At 45.4% G+C, this 17276-nt stretch overlaps 1 protein-coding gene across 1 annotated transcript; it reads left to right on the top strand.

Annotated features, from left to right (window-relative positions):
• Nucleotides 1–367: 367 nt before the first annotated feature.
• LOC121471388 (butyrophilin subfamily 3 member A3-like) lies at nucleotides 368–15177 on the top strand. The gene is made up of 11 exons (XM_041722117.1): nucleotides 368–677; nucleotides 1390–1484; nucleotides 2842–3189; nucleotides 6957–7238; nucleotides 7356–7556; nucleotides 7805–7825; nucleotides 7917–7943; nucleotides 9113–9139; nucleotides 12858–12884; nucleotides 13302–14063; nucleotides 14638–15177. The coding sequence occupies exons 3-11, from the start codon at nucleotides 3087–3089 to the stop codon at nucleotides 14772–14774; spliced, it is 1587 nt and encodes a 528-aa protein (XP_041578051.1). The 5' UTR covers nucleotides 368–677; nucleotides 1390–1484; nucleotides 2842–3086; the 3' UTR covers nucleotides 14775–15177.
• Nucleotides 15178–17276: the final 2099 nt, after the last annotated feature.

The following is a 17276-nucleotide window of genomic DNA, read 5'->3' as shown; positions in this document are numbered from 1 at the left end:
CGGTGAAGAAAAGCAAAGCAGCTACACTGGTGGCTTTTCAAACACTCTTGCCAGATAGGATTCACTAACTGACATAGAATATTTTTGCTGGTGAACAACCAGTACAGAGAGCTCCAAGCAAAGGGCTAGATATGAGTCTTGTCTGTGTCACACACTCCTGCTTCTGGTCTAGAAACTAGCCAACCTGGAGAGGAGCAGTTGTTCAACAAATGGTTGCTGAGTCTGTGCCTGTGTGTCCCCCTGCAGGATAATTGATATACCTGTTCCTGCCCTGTTTCTGTGGCTTTGATCATGTTATTTCCTTCCTGATTACCAAGGTCACCATCCAGAGTGCAGGGCAGAGTCCGCTGAGATGACTTTTTGTGCACGCTTTCACTTTCAAATGGTGAAAGGAGGCAGAGCTGGGTGGATTCTTCTGTCTGGGGGTGCCCAGTGCCCCGGGTCTCTGTTTTGAGACAGACCCCTGCAACCTGTGCCAGGTTCTGCTTCTCTACTCTCCTGGGAACCACCTGCCTCTCAGACAAGAGGAACATGTGGCACCAGTGTTGGATCTGGAAGCAGGGTTTAGGGCTCAAGCAATGAACTGCAGGTGCAAACTCTGAGAGTAGATTTGGGGTCTGCTCTGATCTCACAGTACTGAATTAGAGATGCTCCGGAAGTTCCAGGTTTTCAAGCAGGTGAGTGGGTTCTGAAGACATCTGTGGCCAAGAAAAGGAAAACTGGGAGAAGCTGGCTGTGAGGAGGAGACTGAGAATATGGTGGCACTGAGGGCGGTGGTGCTGGATAACAACGAGAAGATGAGAATTAACTTTTGGTGGGGAATTGACTGAGCACTAGCTGTGTAGACGGCCAGGTCCTTAGTCCATAGCAGCAAAGGGCTGGGGGAGGCAGGAGGTGAAATTCAGGTGAACTCAGCAAACACAGGACCCCAGGACAGGGTACGTGTGCTGGGAGCCACAGTGTCCTAGAGGAGGATGCAATCTGATGCCATGCTTCTCAGTGAACCCCTGGTCATAATTAGAGGGCAACAGAACAGCACACAGGAGTTGGTGTGTCCTTCCTGGGGAGCCCTCAGTCTGGGCCCTGTGTCCCTGGGCCTCTGTGGTGGCCTGTGACTAATGGAGGAGGCCCCTGTGCTGAGGAGGGAAGGCTTTGGTCCTGTGGGCAGAGCAGGCTATGAAAGCTTTCCACGAGGATGGGAAGGCTTTATGTTATCAGTGTTGTGGGGGTCCCCACCCCATGAACATAATGAGCAGTAGGAAAGGCTCTGCTCCTGCTGGGAACTGTTGCCAGCCCTGAGCCCTGTGTCTGCTCTGAGGCCCAGAGCTGTGGGCTGGCCCTGCCTCATCTCTGTAGGTGTTCACCTGCCTCCTTCCTTTGTCTCCCCAGCTCTGAGGAAATGGAGGATTGCTGCAGGCACTCTTTGCTCTCCCATCTCTCCTCCCTGCTTCTCCTCTTCCAGTTGCCCTTTGCGGGGTCTGCAGGTGAGTGTGTGCCCTCCCCCTGCCTGTGTCTCCCCTCCCTCAGGTGGGTGAGAGTCTCCAGGAGCCTTGCTGATGTCTCCATCAGGACAGATGGCTATTGGTGGAGGCCCTGACTAGAGAGATTCTGGTGATCCTTCAACTGCTAGTGTTTCCTAAGGTGGCTAGTGTAGGCAGTGAGATGGGAAAAAAGACAGGGAGGAGGTGGGGTACTGGCCTGTCTGGATCCCATGGAAAGAGTGTCTCCACAGTGGGGAGCAGCCAGAGCAAAGCTGGTAATATCCTGTGTTCAAGTAGCTAAGGAAGCAAGTGTTGGCTGGAGCCAAATGAGCAAGAGGGAGAGAAGCAGGAATTGGGGGTCAGAGATCACTGGGGGTCATCATTATTGGGCTTGTGGGTCACTTGGGGAACCTGAGAGGCATTGCAGGGCTTTGAGCAGAGGAGGGATTTGGTTTTGCTTACAAGTTAAAAGAGTCACACACATGTGGTCTGGGAGGGATAGTCACTGTCATCCCCCCGGAAAGACATATGGTGACTCAGCCAAGGTTGAGTAGTACAGAGGTAAGAAGTCACTCTTCAGAAGTCCAACAGGACTCTTTCTGTAGAAGTATTGTGTCATGACATAGCTGTAGGTATCAAAAGACCAAGGCCTGTGAGGAGTGGTGGCAGTGAAGTGAACCTACCTTTGTAACAAGTAGTGATTTGTGTCCTGTGAGTGAGGACAGGTCTTAATGGAAGTAGCCATGGGCTCTAGTTTTTAGTGCACATGGAATTAAACAGAAGACAAAGAAATGGGGACAAATAATAGACTAAGGAGCAGGTATGGGGAAGTTCCTGAGTGTGGCCAAATGAACATAGGGATCCCACCTATGCCACAGGTGTGCTCTTTGGTCAGTTTTCAGTCTTGAGCCAGGTTAGAACTATGGTTTTTAGAGTGTGGTCCCTGGCACATCAATACCAGCATCTCCACCATCTCCTCAGAAGTGCACATTCTGGGTCCTACCCCAGACCTACTGAACCAGAAGCTCTGAGGGTAAAGCCCAGCAATCCGTGTTTCACAAGCCTTCCTGGTGATTGTGATGCTTGTGGAAGGTTAGAACCATTGAGTTAGAGTCCTTCATGGAAGGGCCTGGACCCAGGAGCATAGGCTGCTAAGGGAGTCTCTTTGACGTCATTTCTGGGTCTAAGAGTTGTGGTAAGAGGCTCTTGCCCTGATTCAGAGTGGTCACAGCTGAGTCCCTCAGGTCAGGGCCTCTCACCTGACACTTACCCTTGCCTGCCTGGGCTCCCACCTGATAGTGTGTGATCCCTGCCCCCACCCTGTCTCTCCCACTCTCTCACTCCTATTCTGTGTCCACAGAGGAGTTCGTGGTGATTGGTCCCTCAGACCCCATTGTGGCCATGCTGGGTGGGGACGTCATGCTGCCGTGTCATTTGTCCCCGGCTATGGATATGGAGAACATGGAGCTACGGTGGTTCCGCTCTAAGTTCTCAGAAGCAGCGTTCATCTATCAAAACCAGCAGGAGCAGAGAGAGGAGCAATTGGTCCAGTAAACAGGGCGGACCTCACTGGTAAAAGACTTCCTCACTCAGGGGGAGGCTGCCATGTGTATCCACAAGGTCCAGGCTTTTGACAATGGACTATATACCTGCTTATTCAGGAAAGGAAACTTCTATGAAGAGGCCAATTTGGAGCTGATGGTGGCAGGTGTGTGGTTGATCTATATTTAGAGTCTTGCGGTATTTGAGTTGTGAGCAACCTCATGGTCCAGCAAACAGGCTCTCATTTTACAGATGAGGGAAAGGAAGGTCTTTCACTCATTCGTTTTTTTGGGACAAATATGTAGAACCCCTAGTATGTGGGGGTTACTGTTCTGGGTACTTGGATACAAAAGTATAACAAATAAAGATCTCTGCCCTGTAGAATTTATATTCTAAAGTGAATAAATAGGTAGACAGATGGGATAAGGAGGATGTTAGGTGGTGGGAAGTGGGGATTCAGCCAAGTGGATATCTGTAGGCAAGAATTCCAAGCAGAGGAACAACCATGTGAGACACCTGAGGTAGGAGTGTGGCTGCTGCATCTGTGCACACAGGGAGCCCCCCTGGCTGGTGAGAGAGTTGAGTGGGAGGGTGGTGAGAGGTGACCATCCTGGAATATAGAGGTGTTCCTGGTCCATGGGTGCAGAGAAAGGATTGATCAGGAAAAATTCATGAGGAATACACACTTGAGCAGATACTTGAGTGAAGCAGACAGTGTTCCAAAGAGCCCTTTTGGTTGATGGACTCCATGAGGGGCACAAAGAGCAGGGTGATATTGTTTATGAGGAATTCTTCAAATAGTCCTGGGGTTGGAGCGTGTCTGCCCTGATGGATGTAGGTCATATGATTAGGGAAGAAGTGGAGAGGGATTTTATGTGTGTGAGGGCAATGCCAGACTATTGGAGGCTTTGTTTGCTGTGCCATGGAGTTTGGATACAGAACTGAGGAAATTCTAAGCAGAGTGATTTAGGGAGGTGTGTATGTGGGGAGGTTTATTTGACAGCTGTAAGGGAAGGTATATGGAAGGTGAACAAGACTGGGGCAGGACATGTCCTTACAGGGTAGATAGGTTGGCTGCCTGAATTCACGTAAACGAAGTGGGGTGAGAAAGGTGGGATCTGGCAACAGAGAGATTTGGAAAGTAAAGCTTTTTTTTTTTTTTTAAGATTTTTATTTTATTTTTTCATGAGAGACACAGAGACAGAGAGAGGTAGAGACACAGGCAGAGGGAGAAGCAGGGTCCATGCAGGGAGCCCAATGTGGGATTCGATCCCAGGACTCCAGGATCATGCCCTGGGCCGAAGGCAGATGCTCATCCACTGAGCCACCCAGGGATCCCTTGGAAAGTAGAAACAACTGAACGAGTAGATTTGGGAGATGCAGAGAGTTTGTGGGGTGGGAGGAAGGGATGGCAGAGAAACCCAGGGTTTTTTTGAGGGGGCAATTTGGGGCACCCAGGTGCCCCATCTTAAAATTTCTGGCACAGAAATATTGGTAATTATGTGTTAGTTGCTGATTTCTGTAACAATGCTGTGTAATACACGCATGGAAAGCTCAGTGGCATATAGCAATAACCATTTATTTAATCTGGGTGTTAAAGGAGTTCACATCTTACCTGCATTTGGCTAATCTTAACTGGACTTACTGGTACATGTTTGGTAATATATGGGAAATTTAATTAAAAACAAAATCTCTCAACCCAGAAATATTTTTCACAAAGATATAAGGGAAAGAAAACAGCTTTATTATTGAATTAGCATTAACCAGTATGTGAGGTTCATCATGAGTACCTACCAAGATATTGAAATGACAGTAGAAATGTCACTCTTTTCCATAGCCATGCAGACACAATCATTACATTACATACATGTTCTCAGGATGAACAATTCCTATCTCTCAAATAAGTAGACTTGTATCACAGATGATAACACCCTATAATTACTTGGAAATTGGGGTAATCATCTATGTTAACTAATCAGCTTTATCCTGAGGAAAAAGAAATTAGCCTATCTTAAAATATTTTAAAAATATTTTATTTATTTATTCATGACACACACACACACACACACACACACACACACAGAGAGAGAGAGAGAGAGAGGCAGAGACACAGGCAGAGGGAGAAGCGGAGACTCAATCTCAGGATCCCAGGATCACGACCTGAGCTGAAAGCAGATACTCAATCACTGAGCCATCCAGGTGCCCCATCTTAAAATTTGTTTAAAGAAATTTAATTCCAGTGTAGTTAACATATAGTGTTATATTCATCAGATGTGCAATATAGTGATTCAACATTTCCACATGTTACTCAGTGGAATTTTCAACAGAAACTTTACTGGCCAGAAAGGACTGGCATGATGTATTCTAAGTGTGAAAAGAAAAAATCTGCAGCCAAGAATATTCTATCCAGCAAGTGTATCATTCAGTCTATTCAGCAAGCCAATAGAAGGAGAGATGAAGAGCTTCCCAGACAAACAAAAGTTAAATTAGTTTTTTTTTTTACACATTCTTCCATCTTCATGAGAGGACATGTTTTTACACTTGGATCTTGGTGCCCACTGAAGTTAGGCTCCTACCCTGGCACAGGAAGCGGGGAGAGGGTTGCTGTCTTCTTTGGTGTTAACAGTTCAAAGAGAGGGCTCCCAGGTCCTTGAGAAAGACATCCCTGGATCACAGAGCTGGCCTAAGGCCTATCTAGTTGTCACAAAGGACTTACATACATTTCAAAGAGGGGAGAAAGCACCCACAATTACAAGTTTCCATATATATATATATATATATATATATATATATATATATATATATATATCAAGTTTCCTATAGTAAATGCTGTAAGAAAAAGGATGGAAAGGGGCTCTCTTTACTTATTTTATTTTTTTAAAAGATTTTATTTATTTATTCATGAGAGACAGAGAGAGAGAGAGAGAGAGAGAGAGAGAGAGAGAGAGAGAGAGGCAGAGACACAGGCAGAGGGAGAAGCAGGCTCCATGCAGGGAGCCTGATGTGGGACTCGATTCGGGTCTTCAGGATCACGCCCTGGGCTGAAGGTGGCGCTAAACTGCTGAGCCACTCAGGCTGCCCTCTTTCCTTATTTTAAACGGGGACAGTAAGCCTCTTAATTTTAATATATTTTGTCCTGACAGTGGAACTTGGCTGGGTTTGCTCACATAGGTGTTCAGCTGGCTGTTGGCTGATCTAGGACAGCTTCAGCTTGAAAGGCTGTGCTAGCCTGAGCACCTACCTCCCATAGCAGAGGGCAAGGCGATGTCACAAGCAGTTTCCAACCTCTGCTGGAGCCACATTCTCTCAACTCTCAGTGGCTGAGTCAAGTCACATGAAGGAGCCCAGCAGCAGAGTGTGAAGGCACTAACAATATGTGGCAGAGGACGAGCTGGATGTAAAGAAGTCTGAAGGATTGGGGATATTTTCATCATCAGCCTATCACAGATGGGGACAAATACGAATCAGTTCAGGATTTGAATTTGAAGCATCTGTGAGGAATCATGGCAGAGCTAACCTCAGGGATGTGGATATTAGGGTGGGAGATCAGGAAGTAGATAGGGTTGTCAGTGGTGGAAGTGATTTTACCAAGGGGCAGTGGGTATGCAGGCAGATGCCCTGGAGAGTGTGTGAGGGGAGAAGAGCAGAGAAGGATGGAATATAGGACCAAATTCTTTAGTGTGTTACTCTGGGTGACGGACTTCCCACTCTCATGGCTGGGGAGAAGAGCTTTACCCTCTGTGGCTGCTGCAGGTCCCCATGGTCTTTCCTTCTGTTTCCTGAAGCAGAGCTACTGCTTTGCTCCCGGCAGGGACCACTCCTCATAGAGCCCCCAGAATGCAATGCTACCTCTAGAGCTGGGCACAGAAATGCTCTGCTGGCATCCCCAGGCTCTGGTTGGCCTCTCTGTGCTCTCCAGCTTCTCTCTCACAGGTGTGGGTTCTGCTCCTCAAGTGCACATCCAAGGGCCAGAGGAGGATGGAATCCGAGTGATGTGCATGGCCTCAGGGTGGTTCCCAAAACCCCAGGTGCAGTGGCAAGCCCTCAGTGGGGAGAAGTTCCTGACGTTCTCTGAGACATATGCCCAAGATGCTGAAGGACTGTACAGTGTGGAGGCTGCTCTGGTGGTGAGGGACAGCTCCTCAGGGAACGTGACCTGCTCGGTCCTCAACCCCATCCTGGGCCAGGAGAAGGTGATGGCCATTTTCATTCCAGGTCAGTGCTACTTCCTGCTCCCAGGAGGGCAGGAGGGGATTAGCAGGGGAGGTCTCTGGGTGTGCTGGGCTGAGCTGTCCTGGCCTTACCCATGATGAGGTGTCTGGCTGGGCCCAGAGCCCTTCTTCCCCCAGACTTCTCCCTGGAAGCCAGCTTTCATGGTGACCCTGACTGTGCTGACACTCCTAATCTTTGGGGCTGCCTACTACACTAAGAGAGAACATACTGCAAAGCAGCAGGAGAGGCAGGAATGGGAGAAACTGCACAGGGACAAGGAGGAGGACCAGCAGACAAAGGAGAAGGTGCTGAAGGACAGAGGTAAGGCAGGACAGGCACCAGTGTAGACCGTTGTGGCAGTTGATGTGGAGGATAAGCCAAGCAGCAGAGTCTTTGGCCTGGAGCAGGTAGCTGAGGAGGTCCAGAGATGACAGCTGGAGCTGTGGCGGCTCAATGGAACTGGAACTATAACTTCTAGGATACTAAGATGTTCATTTATGGGTTCGCCAGGTGCAGTCTTTGCTATTCTTAGGGATGAGAGTTCATGATTATTTTTCACTCTCTTTCAGGAGAACTCCAAGCAGATCTCAGTAGGTTCTATTCTTTTCCCAAAAGTATTTGTGCCCCTTTATAGGAGACATTCTGGTTCTCAGCTCACTTGCTTCCTGTGTTGCCTTTCAGACTGGAGGAAATCTGTTTACCTGTCTGGTAAGTAACTGTCCAGATGTCCTTGGGTCACCTGTCACCTAAGCCAAGGTGTCCCCTCTCCTTGTTTCAGGCACAGACATGTGGACCCTTCCCTGGGGCAGAAGTGGAAGCTGGTGGGAGGCAGAACCTGCTCCATGGGCTTTCCCCATCTGGGCCTCTGCTTCCCACCCAGTGCTAGGGAACCTGGGGGTGATGGTGCTTCCTGGAGTCTGTTGTGCATCTTGGGTTTATTCCAATGCTGATCTACCTGTCACATTGTTAGCTTTTCAGGCTTTGATGCAGCTAGTTCTCAGTTGGCCTGGATGCTCTGAGATTTTATTAAAGAAGCTATAGGAATAAATGGGTCATTAACTTTAGGAGTGACCCCTCCACATAACACTATCAAGGAGAGCCTTTTTTCTCCAGTTCCTAGAGGTGCTAATCTAAAAATAATGGGTAGAGGATTGGGCAGATGATTGATGGGAATGTGATAAGATGAGCTGCCAATGCTCCAGAATAGTGATGTATTTTTTGAGAAAGTTTGGTCACTTTTATCCTGGAGTTCACCTAGTATCCTTGTCCTTAATTCATCTCCCCTTTTGTGTTATTTCCCATATATCTCTTTGCTGGAAAACGTTGGATGCAATAATGATTTCTTACAATTATGGAATAATGTGTATTTTATTCTTTAAAATATTTTATTTTTAAAAAATATTTTATTTATTTATTCATGAGAGACACAGAAAGAGAGGCTGAGACATAGGCAGATGGAGAAGCAGGCTCCCCGAGGGGAGCCCGATGTGGGACTCGATCCCAGGACTCCAGAATCACATCTGAGCTAGGCAGACGCTCAACTGCTGAGCTACCCAGGCATCCCTCAAAGAAAAATTGAAAGCAGATAGAATAAAAAATTTTGAGGTTTTAAGGCACAGGACACTAAATGGCTTGGTAAGGTCACATAGCAGCAGCAGACAGAGGTGGAACTAGACTTCCTGACCTGTGGTCCAGGGAATTTCCCACAACACTCTGCTGTCAGCATGTGGCAGGAGTTCATCTCTCCAGCCTTTCCCCACTCTGTACCACTCTGCAGCTAGTGTCACCTGTAGCACAGAGGGGAGGCAAGGGCCAGTAGAGCAATGCTGAACTGACTTGTTCTGGCTGAGGTCTCACCTGGCTGTGTTCCCTTTCAGCCTGGAGAAAGGCACAGCTGTATGCAGGTAAGTGACTCAGTTTCCTGTGACCTTACCTCCGCAACCTCAACTTTGTCCCCTTTCTGTCAGTGGACCCCATAACAGGACAGTTTTGGTGTCCCTGTTCTCTTTGTCACGTTTGTGGTCTCCTTCTGAAGACTGTAGGGACTGTCCTTGGGAACACGGATCTGCCTCTATTCTGACCTATCCTTCTCAGATCAGTGTTAGGGTTAGCAACACCCTCTGAACACACCTTGTTCAACTGATACTTTTGTTGGTGCAATGGCAGCACAGTGGTTATTTATAAGGACAATTGGAAAATGATAATGACTGTAGATCAGAAATACCTGTCTCTAGAAGATTTCAGAAATCATGCATGCCTGCTTAGGACTCAGGTCTTCCTAAGGTGATCCTTGGTTCTGAATCCATTTTACCCTGAATTTCCTACTTTTTCTGGATCTAGTTTTGGTTTTTCTCTTTTTTTGCTAGTCCTCTGGAATGGTAGTCTTCATTTTGCTTCCTCATGGTCTGACTCCTTGTCCAAGGTAGATATTTCTTCCTCCAAACCTCCTTGGTTGTTGTGGAAGTAGTTGATTGATTGACTGATTGATTGACTTAACGGGGTGGGGGTAGGCTGAGAGAGAGAGAGAGAGACTGAGTGAGAGAGAGAGAGATAGAGAGAGAGAGAGAGATAGAGATAGAATCCTAAGCAGACTCTTGCTCAGTAAGGAGCCTGAGGTGGGGCTCAATCTCATGACCCTGAGATCATGACCTGAGCCAATGTCAAATCAGATGCTTAACCAACTGAGCCACCAAGTTGCCCCAGAAGTATTTTAGGTCAGTTGTTCTGAATCTAAGATCCAGGGCCACCAGGGTATTTATGGACTCCTGCTAGTGAGTTTGTAAGCTATCTGCAATTATATACAAAATGCTATGTATATGCTTGTGGAACAGAGGCAAGAAATTAATTTTTTGGAAGAACAGGACCTTATAATTGTTCACAACCATTATATCTCCTTTTAGGAGAATCTGGATTTATCTGATGGGCTTGATACTGGCTGGGTTTATTGGGGCAATGTGTGAAGATTGCAAGAGGAGGAACTTAGAGGAGTGAAAATTGTTTATCAGAGAAAAGTTGGGAGCAAATTAGGGAAGGAAAGGTTGGTTGGGAAGAGAGGAGGAGTTGAGAAAGAAAATAGAGAGCCTGTGATTCCTCTTGGAGAGATTTTGGGTGGCTCAGAGTGGTGGAAGAGAGACCACAAACCACAGCCTTGAAGATTTGAGTAGGAGGCACACAAAGGGTGTGCAAGTTATTTGGGTGCATTAAAAGTAATAAACTCCTGGCAGGTGTTTGAGAGATTTCTGAAAAGATGTATTTATTTTAACCTGTTTTGAAGTAATCATTTAACTGTTTGCTTTGGATAATGAGACCACTCAACCTTCCAGCAGCACTGGGATTGGAGTGTGGTCCAGGGGATGCTAAAGCAATGAAAGGTTATTCGTATCACCATTTAGCGCTGGAGTGAGTTGAGAATCTGGGCTGTTTGAACTCATGTGACATGTGCTTTTTTGTTCCAGCTGTTTTGCTCACAATCAGGGGTAATTATTGTGAGAGAGAAGGGGGAGCCAAGGGTGAAGGAGGCCTGCGGAGCAGATGTGTGATGAAAACTCCTCAGACAGCCTCACTGATTCTTGGGATTTATTTATTAAAAACGAGGATCAAATAGTCTTCTTTTAGCATTTCCTCCTTCTCTGCTAGATTGAAATGCATGTGTTTTAAAGTATACCTTATATACCTTTGTATTTTGTCAGGACAGGCACCTTTACAGTAGAATCAGCATTTTCATATTGATGGGCTCATAGTGTGAAGTGAATTAATGTCTGATCCCATATTATTCACAAAATTGGAAAAATAATTTAGAATTGAAAGTCTTGCTGTGGAAATGAAGTGAGGAATGCACTTAAGGTAATGAAGTGTATAGCATAGCTCTGGATACATTGTAGAGTCTCAGAATGAAATGCCAACTCTCCTTCTCCTCTTGTTTTCTCTTCTTTGCTAATCTATGTCTGTTGTCACATGGAAATGTATAATTGGGTGTCAACTGCTGTCTTGGTGAAGAACAAGTAAATTAAAGTTCCCTTTCCTCAAAGGGTCGCATGATGCTGATCATTTTATGTGATCATTTTATGTGATCTTGTTTCTGTAAGCAAATCAATAGAGCTAGACATAGCCTTTATTTGAGTAAATTTGTATAGGTGAGAATAGTAGTCACTATTTACACTAAATATTCAAGAAGATATCCTATTCTTATGTTTATAAGTGTTCTAATTTTGTTCTGGAATCTGCCCTGTTGGAAGTAACAGCTCTCCCACTGCAGACTTTTCAGGGTCTTATGACATACATAAATTTTCTTTGATCAGTTAGCTTCTTTTCTTCTTCCCAAGAGAGAATATGAAAGTTGGAGTTTATGTGGCCCTCAGTCACTGTGGGAGGAGATCCCTGTGTTCTCTTTTTCAGTCCATGTCCTCAGTCTGAAGAGGGTAGCTTGACCTGGTCCTTAGGATACTTGGGTTTGGGTTCCATCTAGGTGTTTGGGAGCATTATTGTTGCCCCCTCCCTGACCCCATTTGAAATTCCTTAATCTTTTAAAAATATATTTTATTTATTTATTTATTTGAGAAAGAGAGAGCTAAAGAGAGCTAAAGAGAGAGAACAGAGTGTAAGAGAGAGCACAGAGAGGAGGAACAGAGAGAAGGACAAGCAACAGACTCCCGCTGAGTAGGAGGCCCTCCTCAGGGGCTCTATCCTAGAACCCTGGGATCATAACCTGAGCTGAAGGCAGACACTTAGCCAACCGAGCCACCCAGGTGCCCCTGAAGTCCTTAATCACATCTATAGCTTCTCTCTGCCATAACATATTTGTACTTTCTGGGACTTAGGACATGCCCATATTTGTGGGTTGACCACATTAGGTGTCTCCTGATGCTTTTGATCTTTTTGGGTGATTATAGGGGGAAGCAGATAACTAGACCCAACATTTTTGGTTTCCCCATATAGGGATGTTTTTCTCCCAATACTCCATGAAAGGGGGTAGAGAATTCACTAGTGTCTGTCCTCTCACTAGATGTATGTTTTTCCTGCTTTGAACTTTTCTCTCTCTCTTCCTTGAAACCTCTCCATTACCCTTTGACTGGGCAAGATTTCTCTAAAGGTGTATCCTGAGTTCTCCTCACCCATGCCTTATAGTCATCTCTCAAGTGCAGTTCCGCCATGTTGTGTTGTTTCCACCATGGCTTCAGGTCAACCTACAAGTTCAGTTCAATTGCTTCTTTATAAATGAATGGAGGCCTCAGAAATTTTGATCCCCTCAATTCTTTTTCAAGAAAACCTAGCTTTCAGGATGGATGTGTGGCCAGGGATTGAGAAAGCATAATTTGATAGTGAAATCTGGAAATAGAACCTTTTGTTCAGGTCATTATCCAACCTCTCAATGGTGTTAAGCTTTATGGCTTTGCTTTCATGGGAAGGCTGAAGCAGATAGGTGTGTGTGTGTGTGTGTGTGTGTGTGTGTGTGTGTGTGTGTATGAAAAAGAAATGAATTCATCAGATGAATGTTTCCAAAAGATTTTCCCTATAACTCTTCCATTGGTGTATTTCAGAAGATTAGATATTGACACTAATATATACAGTCTCTTCAAATCTCTGATTTGTGGTTCACATTTGGGAAATGTGGTTTTCTTGTAGATTGGCGGAAGAAGATGTTCCAGGCCTGTGAGTTACTTTAAGTTCTTTCTGGGTGCTCTTACTGCTACCCCCATGGCTGTTGACATCTTTTTCTGTTTGCTGTGTTGGTACAGATGCTGGCATCATCATTGATGGTGGTGGGGGTTGTGGCATTGAAAGTCACATTAGCTGGAATTGATGGATGTGGCTGAATGTTGGATGCTAAAGAGATATCCTTCAGTCCTTAGAGTACAATCTGGTCCTCAAGTGCCCTGTGACATATCCAACCCCCAGATCAGTAGAGTTACTTCTGCTCAGAGAGTTGAGTCACAAGGCTCTAATCTCATGAGGCTTATCCATCCCTGCATGCAGCTAGGTGTCTAGGGGTGGTAGCGGTGGTGGTAGTTGTGTACTCTTGTTATGGGACAGGGGAAGATCTGGCATGATTGGCAACTCTCTTTACAGTGTCTGTCACTCTGGATCCAGAGTCTGCACACCCCAACCTTGCTGTTTCTGATGAAAAGACTAGTGTGACCTGGAAGGACACATGTGAGATCAGAGAAGAAAGCAGTGTTCCAAGCGTCTTGGGCTGTGGGGCTATAACATCAGGATGCTGTTTCTGGGAGGTGGAGATCAGGATAAGAAGCAGAGGGGAGTGGGCTCTCGGGGTTTGTAGGGGAGATGTGAATAGGGAGGGGTGGTACAAAGAGCTCCCAGAAAAGGGATTCTGGGCTGTGGGGAAGTATGGAAAAAGTCTCTGTGCCTGTGACCGCTCTGGGACTCAGCTATCCCTTAGGCAGTTTCCTCACAGGATAGGGATTTTTCTGGACCTCAGAGAAGGTGAAGAAGGTGAGGTCTCCTTCTATAACATGACTGATGGCTCCCACATTTTCTCCTTCTCTCTACCTTCATCCTCTGGGACTCTGTTTCCATACTTCAGGTTGAGTTCAGAAGATGTGCTCCTGACCATCTGCTCCATAGTGAGTGAGCCTGCAGAGACTCCTGTGCCCCTTAACAATCCCCCTTCTTCTTTGGAGGAACCTATGAGCCTCTCAGAGGAGGGGTTCAGCTCAGGGTCTGGTGTTGATGGTGCTCTCCCAGGGGCTGAATCTCCATTACTCTCCTGTAGCCCTGAGGCTATGTTTCCACAGAGCCCCAACACTGTCTCAGACTCCTCATGGTGGTTCTTCCTGAAGCTGCAGACTCCCTGGGGCAATAATCTCCGAGGTTAGTCTTGGATGACCTGGTGTCTTACCCTCCTGCTCTGGATGTAGACTAGACTGCTGGGTTGTGGTTATGAGAATAGTCAGTTCATGCCTTAATGCTGAGGTATTAGAAGATAAATACTGACTGTTTGAGCTGGTTTGGGGTAGGTTGAATTTTGCTATTAGAATTCATTTTCTTTTGGTAATGAAATTAAATTATTTCATGGAGTCTTTATATTGTTTGTATATGAAATGAGAATGATGGTGAATGAATGCAGAATTACATGGTGTTTACTATGTCTAGCTTGAGTTGTGCAGATGAACTCAGAGGCTCTGGGTGGCTCACCATCTCTATTTTGGGAAATGTGCACTCTTACCAGAGATGTTGGCCATGCAACAATTTCTGGAGAATTGAAAGGCTGATGGACTTTTACAAGGAGTGGAGTCTAATATTCTACTGTATATACTTCCTATTCTGGGATGGACGAAATGTACTTACCCTATCAAACCTTGGTAAATATCTATGTTTTGAAATACTAGTGCTGTATTAATTCAGTGAATTAATGAGAAGGATGTGGGTTCTCCTTGTGTGTCAGCTCCAGTTGGAAGGAACAGAATTGCTACCAGAATAAAGATGTTAATGAAGAAGTGGGTTTTCAGGATCCAGGTGAATTGCATTGCAGAAAGCTTTGATCATGAGCACAGTTCCAGGATCTTCCAAATCCAATGGTAAAGGATGATAGAAAACCACAATAAATAAAAGGAAGCCAGACTAATGAGGACTCAGACCTTCAGACATGAAGGTATGTTCCCTCCACAGATAGAGAACGCTGACCTGCTGTGGTTCTGGGAGAGACGAGAAGACACAGAATTGGAAATGGAAGAAGGAAGTCACAGCTATCAGTTCCTGCCTGTGATCAATAACAGAAAAAGGACTGTACTAGCTTTTCATATTTTCTCCTTCTTGTCACATAGATGCGTTTATTTGTACTTATTATCTATTTTCTTACTCTTTTCTTCTTACCCTTGTGATTTTATTCAAGTTGTCAGTGGTTATATTTAAAATATATTCTATGTAACAGAATAGTCAAAGGGATTGTGGCTGAACTTAAGGAATAAATAGCAACACTGTTGGACTCAGTGACTGAGACTGCCTGTTCATTTTGGGGAAAGAGTGAGAACTTCTTCACTTAGTGTAGCTTTGTAGATGGGTGAAAAGGTATAGTTGTGTTGTTCCAATGTTGTTCCAATAGAAGTTCCAATGTGGGTAAACTGGTGTACATGGAAGCTGAGTAACTAAAGGTGTGGATTGTGTCCATTATCAATTCATCGCCTTGGGGTTGTCCTATCTACCCTGTATTTGCCCTACTTGTTGATCCTGAAGCAAGATCCCATTATAGTTTCTTTCTTGCCATTTGGAAGAATGTTAACCTTTGTCAGTACAGTGTACCAGAGGGAACACAGCAAGACAGCAGAGGAAAAATCTTCTTGTTCTGGTGCTTTTCCCCTTGATCCTAAGATGCTGCTACCGGTGGCCTGAAGAAAATGTAGCTTCTCTCACCTTTTGGTGAATGAGTATGGCATTGGGGCGGGCTCTATTCTAGATGGCTGCTTCCTGGGGAATCTTGCCAGTTCTCTGATGGAAGTTTTCCTGCCCAGCAGTCTTGGCCTGTGGCATGTTGATGAACTTCTTTCCCTTTCTGCAGTCCTTGGTTCCACCTTCTCCAATAAAGAGAATCTCAGTCTTGTTCTCTTCCAAATGCCTTCAAGCCCTAGAAATAGATTCTGCTTTCTATATCTCCTATTTCTGGTTTCCTTACAGTTTTCTTTTATCTCCTTCATAATTAAACACATTTTTTTTAAAAAAAGGATTTTATTTATTTATTAATGAGAGACACACAGAGAGACATAGGCAGAGGGAGAAGCAGGCTCCCTTCAAGGAGCCCGATGTGGGACTTGATCCCAGGACCCTGGGATCATGACCTGAGCCAAAAGCAGATGCTCAACCATCGAGCCACCCAGGTGTTCCAATTAAACATCTTTTGATAGATAATATTTCTTTATATCAAATTTTCCCTGTTAAAATGACTAATGTGATTTCTTCTCCTGACCTGACACTGACTGACATGAACATCTAAACTGAACTGTATCTTGGAGGACGACACTGTATTGTTCACAGTATGTGGAAAAGGGTAGTGGAGAATTTTTCAGATTTATTAAAATGGTCCACTCCAACAATAAAGTCATAAGTATAGTCCTCAGGATCTTTGTATATATTTTAAGTACTCTATATAATAATATATTATCTGAGATATTTTCTCTCCCTTCCATATACCTTGTGGCTTTATGACACTGGACTACTTTTGGATGGGCTATGGGCATATTTCCTTTGAAATGGAGAGAAAAGGAAGGTATGGATGTGATATTAATTATCCAAACAAATAAGAGTAATCTTTTGAAACAAATGGACAAACTGCCCATGTAATTCCAGAAAGAATGATTAAAATCATCATTACTGGGAGGAGTGAGGTCAACATCATGGCAGCCTGAGGCCCTCCATTTGTCTCTCCCCTTCAGTTTAAAACTGGTAGGACATCCAAAACCCAACAAGGTTCTTCTGCACAGTCTCCTCAGATGCTGAAGAGATCCACTCATGTTTACATCTGAAAGGATGCAGATTGGGACCCATGGAGAACATAGCCCTGGCAGCAATGCTGGGGCCTGTTGTCCTGGCTTCTGCAGTGGTGGCAATGACTATGACTCCTCTGGCAGAGAGTGTGGAAGTGGAGAGGGGTGAGTGGGCTGCATGTGGAGGACCCCATAGCCGTTAAACCTCAGAGCAAGGTCCTCTGAGGCAAGGCATTTGTGACTGGGTAGGCGCAGTGGTGGGAAGGAAAAGGCAAGGTAAAGAGACAGACAAGCAGAAACACTTTATGCCCTGACTGCCTTGGGAGTTCAGCAGTAGAATGCCCAGGACCCCTGGGCACCTGAGCTTGAGGATCCCCCCGCTGGACTGTGAGGTGCACCTGGAGCCAAGGCCCCTACTTGGTTGTCTGACTTCCAGTTTTTTTTTTTCCCTTTTGTTTTGTTTTGGTTTTTGAGCCTGGTTTGAGCTGCCAGGAAGGCAGCGCTGGTAAGAGAAACCAAACCCTGTGTTATTCTGCCACCTGCTGTAATAAAAGGAAGTGCCTCTAATTGCCCACCATGAACTGTTAGAATTCGTAGCTTTAAAAAA

This window comes from Vulpes lagopus, chromosome 1, assembly GCF_018345385.1.
Source record: "Vulpes lagopus strain Blue_001 chromosome 1, ASM1834538v1, whole genome shotgun sequence".
NCBI lineage: Eukaryota > Metazoa > Chordata > Mammalia > Carnivora > Canidae > Vulpes > Vulpes lagopus.
This window is presented reverse-complemented; position numbering and strand designations above follow the sequence as displayed.